The sequence below is a fragment of the Marmota flaviventris genome, chromosome 1 (genome assembly GCF_047511675.1).
Source record: "Marmota flaviventris isolate mMarFla1 chromosome 1, mMarFla1.hap1, whole genome shotgun sequence".
In the NCBI taxonomy this organism is placed as follows: Eukaryota; Metazoa; Chordata; class Mammalia; order Rodentia; family Sciuridae; genus Marmota; species Marmota flaviventris.
In genome coordinates, this window is record NC_092498.1 from 196,232,437 (window position 1) to 196,255,892 (window position 23,456).

Consider the following 23,456-nt stretch of genomic DNA (forward strand, 5'->3'; position numbering starts at 1 on the left):
TTTGGGCCAGCTAGTCAATAGCAACCTTTTCTTCAAGACTCTTTATTTCCATCTGTCAAAAAAAAAAAATCAGTACATATACTGATTTGTTAGAATAAGACACTCTACTGCCATCTGTTGGGAAATAGTTGTAACAAATGTATACATTCGTAAGGTGAGTGTCACCCCACCCAGCCTACACGGGGCTCAGACTATACTGCCAAGTTGCACTCTCTACTCACAAGAGTGCACCCTATTTTGAGAAATGATCTTTGGGTTTCAAAGACAGATGTACATCAGCAGCAACAACAATCTTCCATCCAAGAGGTCACATGGAGGTTGTTTGGGAACAGGACTCTTTTGAGACCCTTCAGTGCTAGAGTGAAATATGAAGCTTGCAAGGATGTTTCTGGTGTGTGTGTGTGTGTGTGTGTGTGTGTGTGTGTTGGTGCATTATGGTTATACATAAAAGTGAAATTCATTATGAAATGTTCATACGCATAACATAGTTTGGTTAATTTCATTCCACGGTTCCTCCCCTTTCCCATCTACTCTATTGACCTTCTGTTTTCATGAGATGAGGTTCCCTCTCTTTTTTTGTTAATTCCTTTCTCTCTATCTTCTGAAGAAGAAAGAAAACATTCGACCCTCAACGTTCTGAGTCAGGCTTATTTCACTTAGCGTGATAGTCTCCAATTCCATTCATTTACTAGCGAGTGATTTAATTTCATTCTTCCTCATGGTTGAGTAAAACTCCATTGTGTACATGGCCATATTTCTTTCCTTGATCCATTCATCTGTCGACAGGCACCTAAGCTGGTTTCACAACTTGGCTATCATGAATTGCACTGCGATAAACACCGATGTGGCTATATCCCCATAGTTTGCTGATTTTAGTTCTTTTGGATATACACCAAGGAGTGGGATAGCTGGATCATATGGTGGTTCCATTCCATATGAGGAGTCTCCATACTGCTTTCCAGAGTGGTTGTACTCATTTGCAGTCTCCCCGCCCCCCCCCCCAACAATGTATGAGTATGTATTTCCCCCCACATCCTCCATACAAAGCTTTTTTCTAAGAGCACTGCCAGCTGGGGCGTTCAGGCCTAATGCCAACGTCATTCCACTAAGAGAAGAGAGCTTGCTTCTGTAGGCGTATGAGAGATGACAGAGCCTTCCCTGTGTTGGAAACAAAAATGACATCCATAAAAACATGAACATAAGCCTAGCATGCATGAGGTCCTGGTTCAATCCCCAACACTGACAAAGAAAAAAATAAAAGGAAGGAAAGAAAAGCATGAGACATGAGAGCCACGTGAAAGCACTAGTTAGACTAAGTAAGTGCTCTAAATCCTCACTTGGTGGTTCACATACTCCATAGCAGATCCTTACACTAGCATGGCTAGAAGTAAGCCATTTTTTTTCCTTCCTAAAGATGAACGATTCTGGTTCTGCAGGACAAGGCACATTGATGCCCTCTACTTCTAGAATCCTCCAGTTCGTTCAGTGAGTCAAACAACAAATCACTGAATTCTGTATCAGCTAACTTCTGCTGCATAACCAGCCACCCTAAAGTCCAGTGGCCTGAAAGCAGCATCCATCTAGGTAGCTCATGGTTCCATGGTTGGCAATCTGGACCCAGCTCAACCGGGCAGCTCTTCAGTCTTTGCTGAACTCCCACGTGTGCTTGCAAACAGAGGCTGATTGGTCTGGGAGGGCCTCTGCTGGGGGCTCATCTTTCAACAGCTGGACCCCTCTGTTTGCAGGGAGGCAGGGCAAGGTTCTGAGAAAGTAACTGGAAGTATGCGAGGCCCCTTGGTGCTTCAGATACAGCAACACCTCCCTCACATCCAACTATCAAAGCAAGCCTTGGTGAAGAATCAAGGTTGGGCCCAAGTCAGGAGCCCCTTGGAAATAGCTGCAGATATATGGTCAAGGGCAGGGATGCCAGAGAATGAAGGATTGTGGGCATTTTTGCAACTTATCACTGGTACCAATGACAGCATGATCTAAGTCCTACCATCAAGGAATCCTAAGACAAATGCAGAAGCTAACATGGGAGCAGCCTGTGGCCATTTGGCTTGATTGATGCCACTGTAGGGATATGTTATTTCTCTACAATTAAAACTGAGTCAGCTGGGATTATTGAGACTTTACACTATCAGCAGCCAGAGGTATAAGCCTAAGTTTCATGAGTATATTCCTCTCATATAATTGTGCCCAATTAGACACATCGCCATCTCTAAAGAATAGTTCAAGGACTGGGGCTGTAACTCAGTGGCAGGGTGCTTGCCTGGCACATGTGGGGCACTGGGTTTGATCCTCAGCACCACATAAAAATAAAGGCTGCTGTCCATCGACAACTAAAAAAAAAAAAAAATTTTTTTTTTAAATAGTTCCAGCAGTCGCTTCTTAGGGAGACCTTTTCATCTGCCCATTGAGTCTTGCTCTTTATTTCTGGTTCCTTACCCGGTAACTTTTGCTAATGATCCAGAATATTTATGTCAAGCCCCCTTTCCTCATCCCCTGCAGAAGAGAGAAGGTGGTTGAGGTTTAAGGAGAGAAAAGTGTATGAGTGGGGACATCAGAAGGTAGGGTTCTGATGAATGTGCTCTTATGCTGGGAAGGAACCTCTAGGGCTGGAGACATCAGGAATTCAGTGTCTCTTTACAGAAATGACCTCATTATTAAAGCTCAAGACATGGGACTCTGGCCAGGTGTTTTAAGAAGGCTTCTGTCCCTGCTCCCCCGAGTCATTCAAATTGTGCTGCCTTGGCAACTCCACTTAAAGAAAATGCTCGGGGTTCCTTTGGCAATGTGGGAAGTACCTGGCAGCCTCTTGACAGTTCTCATGTTCAGCTAGGCCAGTGACACCCCTTCTGAATGATAGGGAGGTGGTACAGCCAGGCAATTCCTAATCTCTACCTTGCTTCTCTACTTTGGGGGAACTTGTGACTATCAGGGTAACTATTGTGGTTTGGATATATGCTATGAGTGTGTTCCCCAAGAGTTCATATGTTGGAAGCCTGGTCCCCAGTATAACAATGTTAAGAAGTATTTGGACCTTTAAGCAGTGGAACCTGCCGGACGTGGTGGCACATGTCTGTAATCCCAGCAGCTCAGGAGGCTGTGGTAGGAGGATCATGAGTTCAAAGCCAGCCTCAGCAACTTAGCAAGGCCCTAAGCAACTCAGCAAGACCCTGTCTCTAAATAAAATATAAAAAGGGCTGAGGATGAATCTCAGTGGTTAAGCACCTCTGGGATCGATCCCTGATACCAAAAAAAAAAAAAAAAAAAAAAATGTTGGGTGGGAGGTGGAACCTAATGAGGTGATTGAGTCAGTGGGGGTGCTGCCCTTGAAAAAAACTGTTTTAGTTCCTGTGGGACGCCTGTTAGTTCTCATCAGAAGGTTATTAGAATTAGCCTGACCCTTACTCATTCTCTGGCTTGCATAATCTCTCCCTCTTGCATGGGCTCCCATTCACCATGAGGCCCTTGCCAGAGACTGAACCAATGGTTCTACCCTCTTTTGGACTTTCAGCCTTCAAAACTATGGGCTAAATAAACCCCTTTTCTTTACCCAGTATCTAGTCTCAGGTATTTCACTATAGCAAGGAAAAAACGGACTAATTCAGTGACTATGGATGCTTCCTTGAATGCTTGGCTCATAAGGCAGAAGCTAGAGGACACGTGCACACACAACAAAGAGGCTAAGTGTGCCTGTGAGAACTGATTTTGCTGCACGATTTGTTGAGGGCAAGCTTTTTATTTGCACTCACTGTTGGCAGCAGATTGCAGAGATGGTTAGTCTCGAGGGTTTTCAAATATGACCATGGGAATTACAAACTAAATGATATTGTGGAGCCGAACGCTGTGATGCAGCAGTATGTACCACTGTTTGATTCCTCTATTGAAGGGCATTGAAATAAGAATTTGAATGCAACTCATTTATTTAGGAAGTGAGCTCAAAAAAACACTTGAGGGAACAGGGGAGTGAGACAGGGACAGGAAGGAAGCAATAAAGGTGTGCTATGGAGCTGGCCACCACTGCGGGCAAGTGTCACTGGGAAAATGTGTAGAACATGTCCCTGAGGAGGGTTCTCCCAGCCCAGGAAAGAGGGAGCTGGGGTATTTGTGTACCTGCTATAGTGAGTCTTGGTGAAGGGCAGATACAGGGAGGGATGTCTGCCCTGAGAAACAGAGACCTCTTATGCTGGTTCACAAAGGACAAGAGATGCCAGATCTCTCTGGGCATGGGAGAAAAGGTGAGATCTGCTCTACGAAAAGTTGTTTAAATGCTTGGCCATTGTTCCTATGATGATAGTGTGAGGAAAAACTGGAAACTGTCTTAGCATATGTGACAAGTCAGAAGACCACATGTGACATCAGAGGAGGGGGCCGTTTTTTCCCCACAGCTAGAATCAGCTTTAGGGAGTCCACACTGATGCTGCACAGACCCCATGAGCTCCACAGGCATGAGAGAAAGATCTAGATGACAGCAAGGCAGACTGCGGACCTGCAGATGCTTTCAAAAGCCTATCATATCAGAGCATTATTTGTCAAATTGTCCCACACATGTGTAATAACTCTCAGGATATCGGTAAGTTCGTCAAAAATTATGGCAATATGTAAAACAGTGGATGTGTAACCAATGTGATTCTGCAATCTGTATACGGGGTAAAAATGGGAGTTCATAACCCACTTGAATCAAATGTATGAAATATGATATGTCAAGAACTATGTAATGTTTTGAACAACCAATAATAAAAATTAAAAAATAAATAAAAAATAAAAAGGCTCTAGATCAGAAAAAAAAAAAAAATTGAATAAGCTGAGGAAATGTTAGGCCCCTGGGTTTCTTTCCCACCAGAGATCCTTTGCTCTTCTACTATAGATTGCAAATCTCTCGAAGAAAGGATGCAATATTTCCCAAACTTATTTGACCGTCAGACCTTTTCTTATTCCCAAACTCCTGTGAGTAACTCTCAGTAACTGGTGTTCCCCAGCACCCAGTTTGGGAAACAGTATATCAGAAGCATGTTTCAAGGACCAAACAGGTTGCCACAGGATAGCAGAATGTCCGTGCGTTTTGAAAAGTGGCTCCATATAATGCTTCACTTGCCAGTGTGTTTTCTCATCTGAGGAGTACTTCCCGGGCCTCGGGGGTCAGTCATAGGCCAGGATGTCTTGGAATCAAAACAGCCAATCCTCCAACATTACTAATCCGGCTCTTCCTCTCTCTGCCTTTCAGATGGGCTTCTTCCGCAGAAGGTACAAAGAAATTATTGAAGCTGAGAAGAACCGGAAAGAGAACGAAGACAGTTGGGACTGGGTCCAGAAAAACCAGTGACCTGCCACACCATTCGCATGACCCAATCACTGGCCTGTCATCCTTGATCTTTGTATCTTCCATATTTGGAAGAAAAAAAAAATCTTCTCCAGATTTTTCGGAGGCCCCACTGATGCTGTTCTCTTCCTCGTTGTGTCAAAGCCCAGGTGCCAGGCCCAGGCAGCCACTTCAGCCAGGTCCCATGACCGGGAGCCACCATCACTTCCTTCTGAAGATGAACTCTGAACTTTGGAAACGAGCTACAGAGCCGAGCAATATTTATGGATGCAACATGCGTGGTCAACCCTCAGGGGAAAACTGTTACCTAAAAATATTTTTATAAATATAAGCCTTTTATACTGATTATGTCTTTATATTTGTATCAATGTTTTATTATTTCTATTAAATAGTTATATAATTCACTCAAGCACTGATATCTGGCCTGAAATCTTGGAAATACATGTACCTGTATACAAAATTTAAAGGACAAAAATCTTATTGTACTTTGGAACTTGCTGTTAAAAAAAAAAGAAAAAAAAAACACTTGCAGATAAAATAAGCTGAAGAAACCTCATGAAATAAATCCACTGAATGAGCAGTACCGCATAGAAACTGTGGATGTGGCAAGACCCCCCCAAGACACTTCTCATCGTTATTGCCTGGAGTCAAGTTTTGGAGTCATGTGCTAAAGAATTATAACTGCTTTTTCAACTGTACCTTTCAAGGGAATATTCTCAACAGGAATTTGGATGGAAAACCTGATTCCTAGCAGCAAGTCTACTATGCGTCACCTCTATGTAGCAGACATCTCCCCTTCTTTCTGCTTGAATTGATGGATGAAAGCCTGGAGCAATGCCAGTTAGTCATCTGGTAAACCTCAAGGTGGCATATTCTCCTGGACACCGTGTATCAGTGTTCACGCCCGACCAGGACTCCATCAGTGTCCCCCACACAAAGACATGATTCTGAAAGCTCTGAGGCAGTGCCTTTCTATGGTTGCTTTGGTTCAGAGGACTCCATTTCCTGCTACTCTTGCTTTCCCAACTCATTCTGATTACAGATTCCTTCTTAGAGATGACTTTCAACTGTTCTTTTAAAATTGTTTTTATTATTTCAAATGTTTTAGGTGGAATTCTCCAGAAGTAGACCCTAAAATCAGATTCATTTGCAAGTAACTTATTAAGGAAGTGTTCAGGGGGCAGGAGGGTGAATACCAGTGAGGGAGGAGAGGGGGTTAGGACCTGGCAGGGAGGAAGCCAGGCAAAGGGGCCATTTCAGGGCAAATGATGCCTCAGAGTTGTCCCAACTGGAGATAAGCCAGCTGGGCTTTAGTATTTCCACAGCCTACGGCTGGGGGTAGATGGCTCTCGCCTCCCCAGGAGAGCTACAGGTGCACCCCCAGCCCAGGAAAATAGAAATGGTGCAAAAGAAATGATGCAGAGATCTGAGCAGAGTACCGATGTGCCCCTGGTCTCCCACATGCGGTAATGCTGAGTTATGGCCATCAGTATTCAAACTGTCTACTTGATGGTATTTGGTGTCAGATACACTGTGCTGCCCAGTTCTAAGTGTGGTGCAAATTTCTAAAAGGGCACTGAGATGCTGGATGGAGCATCCTCGGTACTGTACCTGGCCCCTGATGAATGCTCGGTAGCTACTAGAAGCTATGGCTGCTGTCCCTGATGCTGGATAACTGTCTAACAAGACAGAAATTGGGGCTAGGCAAAGGGTCTGACAAAGGGTCTCAATGACTTATTAGAGCCTGCTGAAGCCCCAGCTACATACAGATGGTCCAGAAGGTCCCCAGAGAATATCACAGGCATGTCGGGCCCTCCCTTAATGGGTGTAGAGTGTGGATTCTGTTATGAGACTCCATTTGCAACTTTCCTTGGATGGACTCTCATTAATTTTACCATGTTTTCCTTTAGCAAATCATTTAAGATTCTTAGGTGGTAAACCCAGGACAGCTCCATTATCAGCTTTGGCCAAATGCATTTATTGCCACTAACCTTCTTCCTGAGAAAGGTTCAGACTCATCCATCACAGTGTAGAAGGGTGATTCACAAGGTCCATGGTTCTGCCAGCTAGAAGGCAAAGCCCCATTTGTGGACCCCTGTGGGCAGTGCTGGAGCCGGGATCCGTGCACTTCTGCTTGATTCTGAATAGTAGACCCACTTGAGTGGTTACATACTCAGGAGGTCACTCAGACTCCATAAGGCAGTTTTTAGGAGAACTATACTTCATACCACCAGGAGCAAATACTGGAAGCCACCCAAGGACCCATCTGGGAAAGGATGGTGCCTCTGCTTGTCAGATCCTGCTGAGTGGCTGGTGGGACTACAGAGACCGGGAGGTAATCATTTAGCACAGTGATGGAGAAAGAAGTGCTCTGGACAGTTCGCTGCTCCATTCTAACCCCATAGCTCTAATCCTTAGTCTTGGGGTTGGGAAGCAGACAGGGCTGGCTAGTGTGTCTGTGTTGCCTCTCCAAGGATTCTCTCCAAATCCCACCATGTATCCCATTCCACCCTTCTTGCTTCTATGGATAGGTTCATTGTGGAATCTTCACATATTCTCTTGGGTACCACTATTCCAGTCTGCTTCAGGTTTTAATCAGCTATTGAAGCACTAACATGCTTTTTAAATATGAAAAAAAAAAAAACTTAGGAGAAATTGAGTAAGATAATGCCCCTTTTCCAAAAATAGATTCCCCTATGCTCAATTCATACAGTGAGCCCTGGACCTGTCATCAAGAAGTATCCATGAAGGAGACACTAGTAGGAAGGATCAGGGTCCATTGGCTTTGTGGTTATGGACAGGCACATTCAGAATCACTGCCACTGAGATTTCCTTTGGCAATGCTTCAGGAAACCTCTCTTGGCACCACCTGTGTTTTTAGAGATTTGGCAAACTTTTAGAAAGTCCTCTTCCACGGAGTCATGTGTAGCCTGCTGTTCTAGAAGCAAAGACAAGGAGGTTGTCAGGAAACAGAAAAGCCGTGGCACTCCCAAAACACCTGGGGCTTGTCTTCCGTGCACAATTAATTATGGTGGACTTCCCATGACCCAGGTGCTGTGTGCCACCTGTTGAACCCCAGCATGGTGGGTTTTTAAAAGGTATTCATGGACTTTTATTTTTGGGTGAGGCATTATAGCCAGGTAATGCAATTATGCCTGATTACTTGTGAAATATACACCTGGTAAACCAGTCCTGATTTCCTGGTTCCAGTTTCCCAGAATGTATAGGTGCTACAAAGAATTCTTATTTGGGGAATGGGCTAAGGATGTAGCTTAGTGGCAGAGCACTTATCTAACATGCACACGCCCTTAGGTTCAATCCCCAGCATAACAACAACAACAAAAATTGCCATTTGGGAGAAATAGCCCCTTTAGCAGACAGAAGGCAGGAAGTGAGCATTATTTCAGCATGCCCCACGATTGCAGTTTTAACTGATGTTTTAGTTGGTCTTGTTTTGATCTATAGGGTAATAATATACACAGTTGAGAATATTTTCTGCAACAATAGCTGAAAGGAGGAGACGGAGCCAATAGGGCCAAACTGAACCTTCTAGAATGTCTTCTGACTTTTCAGCACATGGGAGGGATAAGGAGCAAATTTCCCAATATGGTGCAATGCTTTATAGCACAATGATCTAGATTTCAGATTTTGTTAAGGTGTTTTGTTTTTAATTCTAATGTGCACGGTGTGATTGGCAGCATAAGTTAAAAAGCTTTAAGAGTGATTAATTGCATGGCAGTGCACCCACGCTCTCTCCACTTACAGAACTTTACTGAGGCATCCATGTACATTTCTGTGGAGGAATTTTGGTGAGAAGGTGTTCCTCTGTATGATGTCTCCTTTATTAAAGTCTACGCAGTCACTTCTAATTCACTTGCACTGTTTGGAAAATGTCAGGTTTACAAAAATACATGTTTGGAATAAACAAAAAAATGGCTGCAAATGATTCAGGAGTTCAGTCTGTAATTTCTCTGCTAATAAGAACTTTCTAAGGTGAAATAAAATAGGAGCATTAAAAGAGCACGTCAATGTCCATCTAATTCCACATGAACAACCCTCTTGATGTGGCTGAAGTGTCCCCAATCCTTGCCCTCCCTGCCATGTCACCACCTTCTCTTTATCACCCTCCTCCTACCCAAGGGCTACACCTGGGATCTGGATCTGGAGATAAATGTGCCCAAACTAAATGCAAAGATTTCCTTATTCATTATAGACTTCTCCTATGTGTGTCCCCCAGTGACTAAGCATTTCTCCAGAAGCTCTTTGGTAGTAATCTTACACATTTATAGCTATTGCATCTTCTCCGATTTTTTTTAATCTCCACCTGCCTAGTTATAACTTGTTCTTAACACAAATATTGTTCATTTGTTTTTGTTTTTTCTTAGATGGCACCAACAAAATCCATTTGTTACATTAGTCTTTTTCAAGAATAGGCCTTTGGCTGTACTAATCAAATCTACTGGTTTTTGCTTTATTTCATCACTAAATGGTTTTTATACGAATTAAAATCTTTAACTGCCTTTATTTTTAAAATTCACACATACACCACAAAGAGGTATGAAAAGGTACACACAGTTTAAACATGGTAGGCAGGATTGTCAATGTTTTTGCTTTATGTTTTGTTTTTACTCATCTGAGTTTTAGTTTTTTATGTAAGCATTTATTCTGTAGCAATGAAACAAGCAAATTATTTTTAAATAAATTGCATCTAGGAGGATGTGCAAGAAGCTACGGTGTGGTGGAGCTCTGGCTCCCCTTTCCCAGTTGCTGGGCAAGCAGTGTCTGTGGGGCACCTACTCCACCAATACCTCCACTGCCACCCACTGCCACCCACTGCTGGATGCTGCTTCTATTTGAGGAAGAGAAAGAGGAGGAGGAGGAGTGCAAGCTCAGAGACACAAGTACACAAATGAAGAACAAAGTATTTTATCAAACAATTCAGCAATCAAATATAACATTTTGCTGCTTGGAATCTAGACTCCCCTGTGCCCTCAGTGTGCCAGCAGCAACTGTAGATCATAGTCAAGGGATCTGTGAAGTTTGGGCTTGTACCCTAGATGAAGAAAATCTGCCAAGTTATCCAAAAATATAATTAAGTGGCTATGGGCACCAAGGTGCCAGGTGTGGTTGCAAGAGCCAGGAGGGAATATAGGACTAATGCTGACTATTGGACCAGCTTTTGTGATGTAATGTAGACTTGTTCAAGATAATTCAGCTAGGACTGACATTTATGAATGAACAAGGGGAATACCCTCCAGGTACTTCAACCTGGCAGTTTAATTTTAAATTTAATTTGATGGCTCTGTAGAGCTAATAACAACATTTAGTATCCAGTTTAAGAAACACGAGAAGGAAGGAATTGAGACCCAGTACTTTGCAGAACTTCTTATGAATGATTTCAGGGGTGGTCCTCTGCAAAGGGGTCCAGTGGTTATCATTTCATAAGTCATGACTGACTTGGGCAATTGAACAGAAATCCTGACCAACTCTAATTTGCCCAAAGAAGAACTTGACTTCTTTGAGATCCTTCGATTGTTTTTCTCCTGTCACTTATGAGGTGAAGTAACTCATGAAGAGCTGCAAAAATCTTTGTTTGGGGAGGTGGGGGAGGGATACTAGGGATTGAACCTAGGGGCACTTAACCACTTGACCACATCCCCATTCCTTTTTATTTTGAGACAGGGTCTTGCTGAGATGCTTAGGGCCTCACTAAGTTGCTGAGGCTGGCTTTGAACTCACGATCCTCCTACCTCAGCCCCCAGAGCCATTGGGGTTACAGGCATTCACTACTGTACCTCTTTTGCAAAAAATCTTAAAAGTGGATTATAGCAAGTTGCTCAAAAGTTAGAGCTGGATAGGACCACAACATCAGACAGGATCTGATCCATTGCTTACAAGAATGGCTTTTTTCAAAAGGAGAGAAATGTTGTTTGAAAAACATTGATGAAGCCAAATATCGTGGTCATTTGTACCGCCTTGGTTCTGGTTCATCCTATGTACAGAATGGCACAGGGAATGCATATGGAGAGGAAGCCAACAAGCAGTCAGAACCTAGAATAATCCATTTATTTATTTTTTATTTATTTTTATTTATTTTTTTTGAGCTCTATGCATGCTTGTGTGTATATTTTATCTCTGGTTGAATCCTTTGAACCATAGACAATACCTTTTTCTCCCTTTTGAAGCCTATTTGATTTTTGCCTTTCGGTACCAAGTGTGACATTCCCATCTCAGATCTTATTTAAACAGAAGTATATTCAGGTTAAAATAAAATTATATCCAGGAGAGCTGGGGACGTGGCTCAGTGGTAGGGTGCTTGTCTCATAGGAATGAGGCCCTGGATTCAATCCTCAAACAAAAGAAGAAAGAAAATTACATCCAGGAGAATATGAATTGCTGAGCTAAAAGAGACCCCAAATTGTAGGTCTGGAAAGAAAGGAAACATGCTTCAGCAAAGAGCACGGGTGAGCCTGACCCTTCAGGACACTGATCTAGTGAATAGTTTCAAGCATTTTAAATCCGGGTGCTTCCTGGCTTAACAAACCTGCCTCCCTCTCTAATACTAATTAAACATGCTCCTCTATGTTGGCCCAGTTCATTTTTCCTAAACCAGGAAAGGGCCTCAACAAACTCAAAGGAATCAAAAGATACAAAATTAAGAAGAAGAGAAATCATGCATTAGGGCTCTGCTTCCTGATCAGTCAGAATTTTATAGCCCACCAGGTTACCTCTCACCCTTAAAGTCCTTCTGTTCACCAGGTTAACTGTGTTTAGTAATAGAATTCACACAACTGCTTACTTAGAGCTGAATCTACACTAGCAAACCAAAAGGTGGCTCTCCATCAGCAAGATTATTAGGTGGCCCTAAGATCATGTTGGATCACTCTATGGACACATCCAACTAGAAAGTATATAATGTGATATTGCTAGGAATCTGGGCCTGCTGCCAGACTCTGCTTCACCTGAGTCTAATCCAAATTATTTCATACTTTGACTCTTCAGTAATTGAAAAAATTCTAAAATTTAAAACAAATCTCAGTAGAGATTTAACTACTGCCTCTGGAAGACACCAATCTGGTGAAGAAATTAGAGGCATTTCACAAAGGATCTCTAGGAAACCTTCCTTAGAAATGGCAGAGAAGGAAAAAATGAACTTCTCTCCAATCCCACATCTATTCAGAATCCACCTGATCAGTTAGGAGAATATTTAGCTCCAGATAAAACTCCAAAATAATAATGGTTTAAACATAGATGTGTATCCCTCATTCACATAAAAGAAGATCAAATGTGAGTCATCAGGTTCTGGTATAGCCATCTCAGGGGTAATCAGGACACCAGCTCCTGTCTTTCTCAGCATGTGGATTCCATCCTCAGGGTTGCCTCTTGGTGTTCATACAGCTATACGGCTACTAGGGCACCAACCATCATTTCAAGCCAACAGCAGAGGAGGATAAAATAGCATATGCTCCCTTCTTTTTAACTAGCCTTCCCAGGAGTCTCGTATAAATTGGTCAGAAATTAATCATAGATGCGCCATCCACAAAGGAGGCTGGGCAATGTATTAAGGACTAAGAGGAGAGTACGTATTGGAAACAACTAACAGTTACCACACCCACCATGTGTAAGATATTCAGAATCTATAGCTGCCCGAAGCTTTAAACATGTACCTTTAAATCTTCAAGTCTGGCAAGATTCAAGCAAGAGGAAAACCTTTACTTAGGGTAAAGATTGGGGGTAAGACTCTCAGTTACGTGGAGCCAGAATCTCTCTTGATACATGTGACATGTATTACATCTTAAGGTGTCATTTTTCTGCTATATTCCTTCTCAAATGAACATACAGTGGACACTCCAAGCAGCCGTGCCTGTTCCCATGTCCTTTCCTAACATGAATTATATGACTTTTGTGCCAGTATGAAGTTCGGTTGGAGCATTTTTGGTTGCCATACACAAACGTCTCTTCATCTTCTTAGCCGTCTGGGTTTCCTCTTCTGGAAACACTCTGACCTTCTTGAACACTCTCTCCATTTGATTTCCAGAATCACACACCCTCCGAGCTTCCTGGCCACTTCTCAGCTGGCTCCTACTCTTGTTCCCAGTCTCTTAAGTTGGGAGAACACCCCAGCTCAGTCCTGAAGACTTCTTTATCTATGCTCCATACAGATCCACCACCCCCCAAGCTCCCGGCCTGAACTGACCAAATATGGGTCCGCAGCCTGGCCCTTGCGACTAAACTCTCAACTCACTTATCAAACTGCTCACTCAGACCACAGAACTTTTAAATGGAGCCACTTCTGTCCCCATCTCAGGAAACAGCAGCTTTATTCTCCTGGTGGCTCTGGCCAAAAACCTTGTAGTCATCCTTGACTCATCCCTCTCCACCCTATATCCAATCCGTTGAAAATTCTTGCCAAGTTTACTGTAATCATAGAGACAGAGCCTAACCACATCACTAGATCCACCATGACTGCTCTGGTCCAAGCCATCGTCATCACTTGGCTATATCATTGCAAACCTCCTCAGTGGTCTCTGTGCTACTGCTCCTTCTATGTGTTCTCAACAGCAGCCAACAGGTCCTAGTGATGCAAGTCACACCATGTTGTTCCTTTGCTCAAGTCAGGTGATGGCTCCCATCTTGGTGTACCCCACTACCTTGCTTTGTTCACAACTGTATTCACAGGACACTGTGGAGCATATAGCACATCAAAGTACTCAGTGCCAATTGATTGAATTAGTGGATTTATTCTTTTTCCAACTTAAAATGAATGCTTAACTCTTCAACTTTCCATCTTTTTATCTATATTTGGTATTTAATGCTACATTTGTCTCTGTGGCTGTGTCCCACACACTTGGATATGCTCATTCCAAATGTTTTTTTTTTTTATTTTTCCTTTTGACTTCTTCTTTGTTCCATGAGTTATTTAGAAGTAAATATCTTAATTTCTAAACATAAAACATATGGTTTTATCTAGTTTGCCATTTTTATTTAATCGCATAGTGGTTAGAAATGGTAATTTGTATTACAGCAATCATTTGGAATGAGACTTTATAACCCAATATGTAGTCAATTTTCATCTTTGTTCCATGAGTACTTAAAAAAAAAACATATCCTGCCACTATGGGATACATTGCTCTATAGGTGCTTATTACAACAAATCTTCAAAATCCTATTTGTCTACTTGATCTATCAGTTACTCAGAGAGAGGTGTGCAAATCTCCCACCTACAAGAGAGAGGAGGGCCTGGGGCATAGCACAGCGAGGGCAGAGGATGTACAGACTCCCAGGCTGTTCTCTTCCCATGAAGAGGCATGTTTGTCTGGGTGTGACTGAAAGAATAATGGATCGTGCTCCTGGAGAACAAACCCACCTGCCTTCTACAGCTCCATCAAGAGTTTATGTATAAGTAGGGAGTGGAGGTAGAAGCAAGCTTGAGAGACAAATGTTCAGGGTAATTGCACAATAGAACACCCTTTACTGGCGTCTGGAGAAGTCAGGCCATGATACCCTCCTCCTGGGGGAAACAGAGCATCTAGACCTTTGAACTTATGGCCAGGCCCTGAGGAGCTCTCAAGATCATTCAGCCACAATCCTGTTTCTTTGTTCGTATCCATTATTGCTATGGATTTTTCTTTATCTTTTTTTTTTAATCCTGTCCATTTTTTTGCCTTTTATTTAGGGTGGAGAATATTTTATTGTATATCCAAAAGTTCAGAATTAGTTATTTTTGACAAATGAAACTGATCATTCTATCCCTCTGCAGTTTTCCTTCCTTATATATAGTAGCACTTTCTTGTCTTGAAGTCTATTTTGGGTACTATTTGCACAACATGTCTTTTTCCATACTTTTAATTATAACAGTTCTACGTTCTAAAGTTTTGGATATGTCACTTGTAAACAGTATATAGTTGGATTTTTTTTTTAAAAATCCACTCTAACAATCTTTGTCACTTTGCCAAAATATTTAGTTTATTTATATTTATTGTTGTTAATGAAAATATCTGACTTATTTCTATTATCTTTTTTTGTGTTTTCTTTCATTCATCTTTTTGTGTTTCTTTTCCCTGCCTCTCTTCTTTTTTCACATTCTATTCCTCACCTTCATTATTCCTTCTCCTTTTATTCTTTAAGCAGACACTAGATACTCTAGAACTTGAAGGTTCACAGTCACTTATTTAACAGACCACAATCTAAAGTTAATTGCTATCATTTGATGTATTTAAATTCTATGTTTAAGCTACATACACTGTTGTTTTAATAGTTTTCTGTAATAGGAGTTTGGCTAGATTTGCCCATGTATTTGCTGCTTTCTTTGCTCTTAATGGCTTCTTGCACCTCAGATCATTTTTTCTGAGATCATTTTCCTCATGCCTATTATATGCTTTAGAGCTCCCTTCAGTGAAACTCTGCTGAGGACAATGTTTCACTTTCATCTGAAGCTGTCTTTAATTTGCCTGTATTCTTGACTCTTTGCTTGTATGGAATTCTAGACCAGCAGTTTTCTCTCAGTGGATGGAATATATCATTGTGGCACCATTTTTACTGTTAAGAAGTCATCAGACAAGGGCTGGGGTTGTGGCTTGGTGGTAGAGCGCTCGCCTCGCACGTGCAAGGTCCTGGGCTAGATCCTTAGCACCACATTAAAAAAAAAAAAAAAAAAGAAGAAGAAGAAGTCATCAGACAGCCCATTTGTCACTTCTTTTAAAAAGATGTATCATTTTTCTTAGGCTTTTTAAAACATTCTCTCTCTCTCTCTCTCTCTCTCTCTCTCTCTCTCTCTCTCTCTCTCTCTCTCTCTTTCTCTCATCACTATAGTTTCACCCTGATGTGTTAGGTAGAATTTATTTTTGGATTATAGTTATACATAATATTGGGGTTTATTTTGACATAATTATACAAGCATGGAATATAATTTTCTCTGATTTAGTCCCCAGTACTTCCCCTTCACCTCCCCATGTTCCCTTTCCTCTACTCTACTCCTTCTATCAATTTATAGTTTTTCAAATTAATTTTTAATAAAGGTGAAATTCACTGTGGCACATCCACATGCGTACATAGGCTAGTCTTGTCAATTTTATTCTATCCTTCCTCCTTTTTTCTATGCCTCTTCCCTCCCCTCCATCCCCTTCTTCTACTCCACTGATCTCTCTTCTATTTTCATGAAGATTCCTCAAAAGACTAGGATTGGAACTACCATATGACCCAGCTATCTCACTCCTCAGCATTTATCCAAAAGAACTCCAGTGCATACTATAGTGATACAATCACATCAATGTTTCTGACAGTATGATTCATGATAGCCAAGTTATGGAACGAACCCAGGTGCCAATCAACAAATGAATGGATACAAAAAAATGTGGTGTACACACACAATGGAGTTTTATTCAGCCATAAAGAAGAATGAAATAATGGCTTTTGCTGGTTAATGGATGGAACTGGGAACATCATGATGAGTGAAATAAGCAAGACTCAGAAAGTCAAGGGTCTAATGTTTTCTCACATATGTGGAAGCTAGAGCAAATAAGAGGGGAATGAGGCAGAGGGATAAACACGTGGAATTTGTTTTTACTTATTCTGCTTGAGATTCACTGGGCTACTGTGGTGTGATGTCTTTCATCAGTTTGCTTCATCTCTTTAAATATTATCTCTGGGTGCTGGAGTTGTGGCTCAGTGGTAGAGCCCTTACCTAGCATGTGTGAGGCACTGGGTTCGATTCTCAGCACCGCATATGAATAAATAAAATAAAGATCCATGGACAAATAAAAAAATATTTTTAAAAATAAAAATGAACAAACATATACTATCTCTGCTCCACTGTCTCTCCTTCCCTCACTCTGATTAAATATTCTATTATTGCTTTCCTTCTTGCTTCTTTACCTTCTATTCCTAGTTCTTCTCATTTTCTCTCTTTGCAGCATTCTGGACTATCTGGCCTATTTTTGCATTGACTGTCTTTTCAGCTGTGTCAAATCTGCTTTTAGACCTGTTTATTGATATTTGAATGTCAATTATTTTATTCTTACATCAAAACGATCTAATTAGTTCTCCTTTAAATACAATTGGAAATTCTTTGTGTTTTATTTCTCACTTTTTATAATTTCCATTCAATCTTGTTTCTTTAAACATGATAATCATAGTTTCTATTTTGTGTCTGGATAAGCACAATAAAGTTTATGCAAGTCTATTTTCAGAGCTTTATTCCCTGAGGATTCTCACTCAGGGGGCTTTCTTACCTTTTGTTCTAGTGGGTTATTGTTTGTTTGTTTACTGTCAGGTGTTTGTTTTCCTTGGGAAATTATTTATGGTAATTCTTTGAGGCCTGGGATGAAATGTATTTCTTTAGGGATCATTTGCCTCCACCTCTGCCAGGTCCCCATCTGGCATGAAACCTTGAGCATGTATGGACCCCCCTGTAATGTAAGCCACAAATCTATGTCAAGACCTGCCCTGGTGGGTTCTTCCCAGGGATGGAATTTCCCTTCACCACAGCCGCCTACCCTTGACTCAGCACCAAGGCAACTTTCTTCAAAGTCCCTTGATCCTCTAGGAGTGCTGGCAAGAATGGCATGTCTTTTTGAGGTTGAGTCTTACAGTGGCACTTTATGACCCCTGGCTCCTGCAAGGCTGTGCAAACCATACCTCAATTTTGGTAGGTTTGATGTATGCTCAGCACTAAAGGGACTGAAGCTCTCCACTTTGGTCTCAGCATGGCCACCTTCATCCGGTTTTGGCTTGAGAAATTCAGTTTTGTTCTCTCTTCAGTGCTTTTAAGAATGTGTTGCTCCCAGTAACTCAGGAGGCTGAGGCAGAAGGATTGTAAATTCAAGGTCAACCTTGGTAAATTAGTGAGACCCTGTTTCAAAATAAAAAGGGTTGGGGATGAGCTGGGGTTGTGGCTCAGTGGTAGAGCGCTCACCTAGCATGTATGAGGTTCAATCCTCAGCATCACATAAAAATAAAGCTATTGTGTCCAACTGCAACTAAAAGAAAAAATGTTAAAAAAAAAAAAAGTGAGACAGGAGGATTGTGAGTTCAAAACCAGCCTCAGCAATGGTGAGGCACTTAGCAACTCAGTAAAACCCTGTCTCTAAATAAAATACAAAATAGGGTTGGGGATGAGGTTCAGTGGTTGAGTGCCCCTGAGTTCAGTCCCCAGTCCCCCCCCAAAAAAAAAAAAACAAAGCTACAAACAGAGAAGGAGCAAATTTTTTTTAAGAGGAGATGGGCTGGAGATGTGGCTCAGTGGTACAGTGTCCCTGTGTTCAAATCCTGCTACCAAATAAATAAATAAATAAAGCATGTGGTTTAAAATCTTTTGTTCTTAATTTTTAGTGTGTTGTTGATGTTATTAGGGGGATTGGTCTGCCTGTATTCCTGAATCAAAAAAATATTAATACCTACTTTTCAAATATCTAGTTTCATCATCTCCTTTATTACAAAAATTTTCAAGTATACAGAAAATTTGAAAGAGTTTTACAGTGAACACCTGTACTTACCATCTAGAGTCTACCAAAATTTTATCATATTTGATTTGCCATGATTTAGACATCCCTCTCCCCACCCCATTCATTTATGTTGTTTTTATGCATATCAGTAAGTTTTAGGTGGAATGTAGTTTCCTCTGAATGTCAGTGTTTTTATGTATCCATTTTAGTTCTTCATGCAATCATAGCTTTCATTTTTTATTACTTAATGATTCTTTTTTACCCTACTTGGGTTTTTATTTTGTTTTGTTTTTCTGCCCTGCACATATGTTCAGCTTTTCTTTTATTTATTTATTTTTTATTCTATTTTATTTTTTGCAGTGCCGGGCAAGTGCTCTGCCACTGAACTCTATGCCCAAGCCCTTCTTTTATTGCCTTAAGCACATTAAGCTTAATTATTTTACGTCATGTATGTTATTTCCAAGAACTGATGTCTTTGGGGTCATTGTCTGCTGGATTCTGTGGCTCTCAGTGCCTTGTTCCTTTCATGTTTTATAATTTTTTACTATAAACTGCTCATTTTCCTTAGAACATATCTGTGGGAATTTGAGAGAGTTTTCTCCATAGAAGATTTTCATTTACTTCTACAAAGTGCCTGAGAGAATTAATAAGCTGAAACCATTTTCAACTTAATTCTTGCCTTGAGGTTTTCAGACCACCCAGGACATGTTTAGTCAGTCTGAAGACTGAGGTCAGAGAAGGCTTGAGGTTTCGAATTCTCTCAGGAGATATTCCCTCTCTGTTCAAAACCAGGGTTCTAGTTTGGCAGTTTCCTTGGTATACATCTTGGAGGTGGAGTGGCAAGAAGCTTATTTCTGATTTGCCCTCACACTGAAGATGCAGCCCTCTGGAAAGAAGAGACTTCTTTCAAGATTCCCCTCCTTGAGTGATTCCAAGACTGCATCTCAGCTCCTTGTGCCCCATGATGTGAAAACTGACGCTCGGGTTTGCTCAGTCCTGCAATATCCCAGGGCAGAAGTTGGCTCTAGCTTTCTGCTTACCAACCCCCAACCCGGGACCCTCTTTAACTGAGTGCTTAGCTTGAGATGTCTTATTTCCTTGCCATTTCACCAGTAATTTAAGAAAAAAAAAATATAAGATTTTTATCTTTCACTTTTAGATGATTTCAGCAAGTAAGTCAGAGCTGAAAGTCTGTATTTTTCTATAAATCTGAAGATGTCATAATTTTTAATCTAATAAAAGGAAAACCTACTAATGTCTTCTAGTATCAAGTAATTCTCATGTACCCTATTAAGAACTTACTCAGTAAAACTCTGACTTACGCGTGTAAAAACTGATTTTTATCAGATTCCAAAAGCAAAGAAGATGAGAAATACTGTATAACATTTCTAAAATTATTTGCTTCCTCTGGGTTTTTCATTTTAGAGTTCTGCCTTTTAGTTGAAGGTTTTATTAATGATGCTGCTCTTGATGTAGCTATTGGCAGTAGCTCTCTGTAGTAAAACTAATTTTATATTACACTTGTGATTAATTGTGTGCTGAAATGCATATGAACATATGAACTGATGGAAACAGGGTATAAATTAAAATCCCACTTGTCAATGTGTAATATCAGCAGCAATAATTATTAGGATAGATTTTTATGGTGCTCATGTAGCCATAGCAAATATTGGAAACCCAAACTTACTGGAAATGTCTAAGAAGGGTGGGATCTGAAAAAGATACATAATTTCAGACGAATGTATGGTCTTTCTCTATACCGGGTTAAGAAAGTGTACCCTTATAGATGCCAAATAATTTCTTGAGTGCTCCTTAAAGGTTCTTGAGGCAGTATAACAATATTTATTCAGGACCACAAGGATTGGGTTGCTCTAGACCTCTGAAAATGAGTATGTATCTTGGAATACAGTTATCTGATTATGTGATTTTGCTTCTGTGTTGAATTGTTCTTCAACTAGTGAATGGTGGTCAGGTCTCTGAAAGGTGTCAAAGATCAAGCAGAGGTGATTTGCTGGTTATGTTTGCATTTTTAGACTTTTTCTCTGCCCTCTTTTGGTGCCTGTTAGGTTAGCTCCTTTGAGTTGTGAGAATCACAGTGTATATTACATAACCCAAGTATAAGGAGTGATCCAGCTTCCTAAATGGACCACACATTCTCAGGACAGGCATTAGCTCTAAGACACAGGACACTATATTGAAATGCATAGTAAGCCCTTCTATAACAGAATTACAGGCTGTTTCCCAAGCTATCCATGGACTCTCCACCCAAGACCTTCCCAGGCTATTTGCGATATCAAATATTCTCTCATGTCACAGGTTGCGACCAAACCTGTTGGCATGAAGATGTGTGACATGTACAGCGTAGGGGTGGGTGAGAGGATGAGCTTTTGAAGTAGACAGATCATGGGAGAATGCCCAGCAGGAGAGAAGCACCCAGGGACAGCAGAGGACCACACCCACCAGGCCCTGAGGGAGAAAGGAGGAGCCCTGATCAGTAGAAACACAATCCTCACTACCTCCAAAACCTGCCATGTCCCAGAACCTCATGGAAGTGACCACAGGAGAGTGTGAGGACCACTGAAAGAGCTTCTTTATCATGGTAAACAGTGGCTTCATCAGTGAGAACATATGCTCCCTTTCCTCAGCTGCCAGAGGTCACACCTGACCAGTTTTCTGAGGTCTTTCCAAAGATATTCTAGGCCTAAATAAGTGACTGCACATGGTTATTCTTTTCTTCGTTTCCATTTTTCCTTCCCAGAGTTGCCTGCTCTAGATTCTGTTCTGCACCATGCATTTTCCATTTAACACGGTATCTTAGAGATCATGATCATGGTTTTTACAAGTACACAGTATTCCACTGAGTGAATGAACCCTAATTTAGCTCAGCAGTCTCCTAGTGATGGCCACAAAGGTTTTTATATGCTCTTCAGTGATTTTAGCAAATGATTTAGACCTACATCACTCTATCCAAGTATGAGTCCACCTGAAGGATATAGCCCTTGAAGTATGTGATCATCAGCTTTCTGTTACTGTATCAAAGTACTTGAGATAGTCAGCTTAAAAGGAGGAAACGTTTATTTTGGCTCACAGTTTCAGAGCTTTCAGTCCAGGGTTTCATGGCTCTGTTGCTTTGAGCCTGTGGCATCACAGAACATCATGTGGGGAGATTGTGATCAGGAAGCAAAAAAGGAGAGAGCTGAGGGGCCAGGGTCCCACTATTTCCCAGGGCATACCCTTAATGACCTATCTTCCTTCCACTAGGCACCTCCTCCTAAAGGTTTATCACCTCTAACAGAACCATGGGCTGGGGACCAAGCCTTTCACATGTGGACCTTTGGGTGATGTTCCAAATCTAAACCACAGCAGAAATTTTGTTAAGCTTTTTAACTACTGGGGCTGGGATTGTGGTTCAGTGGTAGAGAGCTCACCTACAACGGGCGGGACCCAGGTTCAATTCTCAGCACCACATAAAAATAAAGGCATTGTGTTGTGTCCATCTACAAATAAATATGTTAAAAAAAGATTTTCAACTACTTATGATGCATCTTGGGGATTTTCCATCTTATATGTTGCCTCTACAAATTATAAGCCAGATATTCACTTTTTCCAGCCTCTCTTAAAGCTGAAGGACCCAGGCACTGCCAGTGAAATATAGTTGGAAAAAGCTTTGACGTGGAAGTAAGTGATAGGGAAGGAGGGGTCAATGTGGAGAAGCACTAAGCCTTCAGAGTTGGTAATGGCAGAGGCTCCTGAAGTAGCACCACAAATCCAGCACTAGCAAAAGGAAAAAAAAATCTCAAGTTCTTCAGTAGCATAACCGAGGTCTTGGAACTATCTGTGGAGCCATCAAGACTCTTTCTCTAGGTCAACAATCATTTTGTGCTTAACCTAGCAGCAGCCTGTTCTGTTTGTTGCAATTCAGAATCCTGTCTGACCTGGAGGCTAGGACCAGGAGTGATGGCAAATGATAGCCCCTCAGGGAGATGGGGATCTGTACTTGTTATTTATCTTGAGCCTGAAAGCAGTCAGGATCCATTAGATGTTAAAGGGTGATGTTCCAGCAGCCTGAAGCAGGTTGTCAAAATAGGGGCCCTCTGGAATGAAGGCAAGGCTTGGAGAGGCTACTATCCTGGACTCCAGGGAGAGTGCCAGGATCTGAAAGACTATAGGGTAGCCTGGTTATTTCTAATTGCCCTGGACAACTTAATGAAAAAGAACAAGCAGCTCAAATTCAAAATTCTTGGTTCAGAGTGAGTTCAGGGAATAAGACACTTGTATGAAGGGGCTAAAAGATTCTCTCATGTAGCCACAGGATTGAGGTTGGCAAAAGTTAGACTCAATCCTATGGGTGGTCAAATTGTAAAGTTCTTTAAATCCACAGGTCCTCAGATCTTTCATGTGAAATGTAGGCCACTGATTAAAAAAAAAAAAAAAAAAAAAAAAAACAAATGAGTGTGACCCATGAGTGGGAATGGGATTTGGGGATGGGGATTTGTGGGAGGATTCCATGAGCCTCCTCTGCCCCTGTATGGTGAGGCCACTCCTATTTTGCCTGAAGACCCTGAAATAACAATGCAGTCACCTATTCTTTGTGTGACCCCCTTACCTAACTCCTCCAATGCCTTCAAATCTCTGGGAGAAGTCAGACCCACCTGGGGGCCAATCACATCATCAATCACAAAAATTCT

At 41.4% G+C, this 23,456-nt stretch overlaps 1 protein-coding gene and 1 pseudogene across 1 annotated transcript in view; both read left to right on the forward strand.

Annotated features, from left to right (window-relative positions):
* Positions 1-9,272, forward strand: part of Itga9 (integrin subunit alpha 9) — a 319,107-nt gene extending 309,835 nt beyond the window's left edge. The window contains exon 28 of the mRNA XM_027932436.2: positions 5,231-9,272. Within this exon, the coding sequence (XP_027788237.2) occupies positions 5,231-5,329 (99 nt within the window). The 3' untranslated portion in view covers positions 5,330-9,272. The remainder of the gene's footprint in view (positions 1-5,230) is intronic.
* A 1,284-nt stretch (positions 9,273-10,556) lies between these two features.
* Positions 10,557-22,060, forward strand: LOC114090128 (CCR4-NOT transcription complex subunit 7-like; annotated as a pseudogene).
* Positions 22,061-23,456: the final 1,396 nt, after the last annotated feature.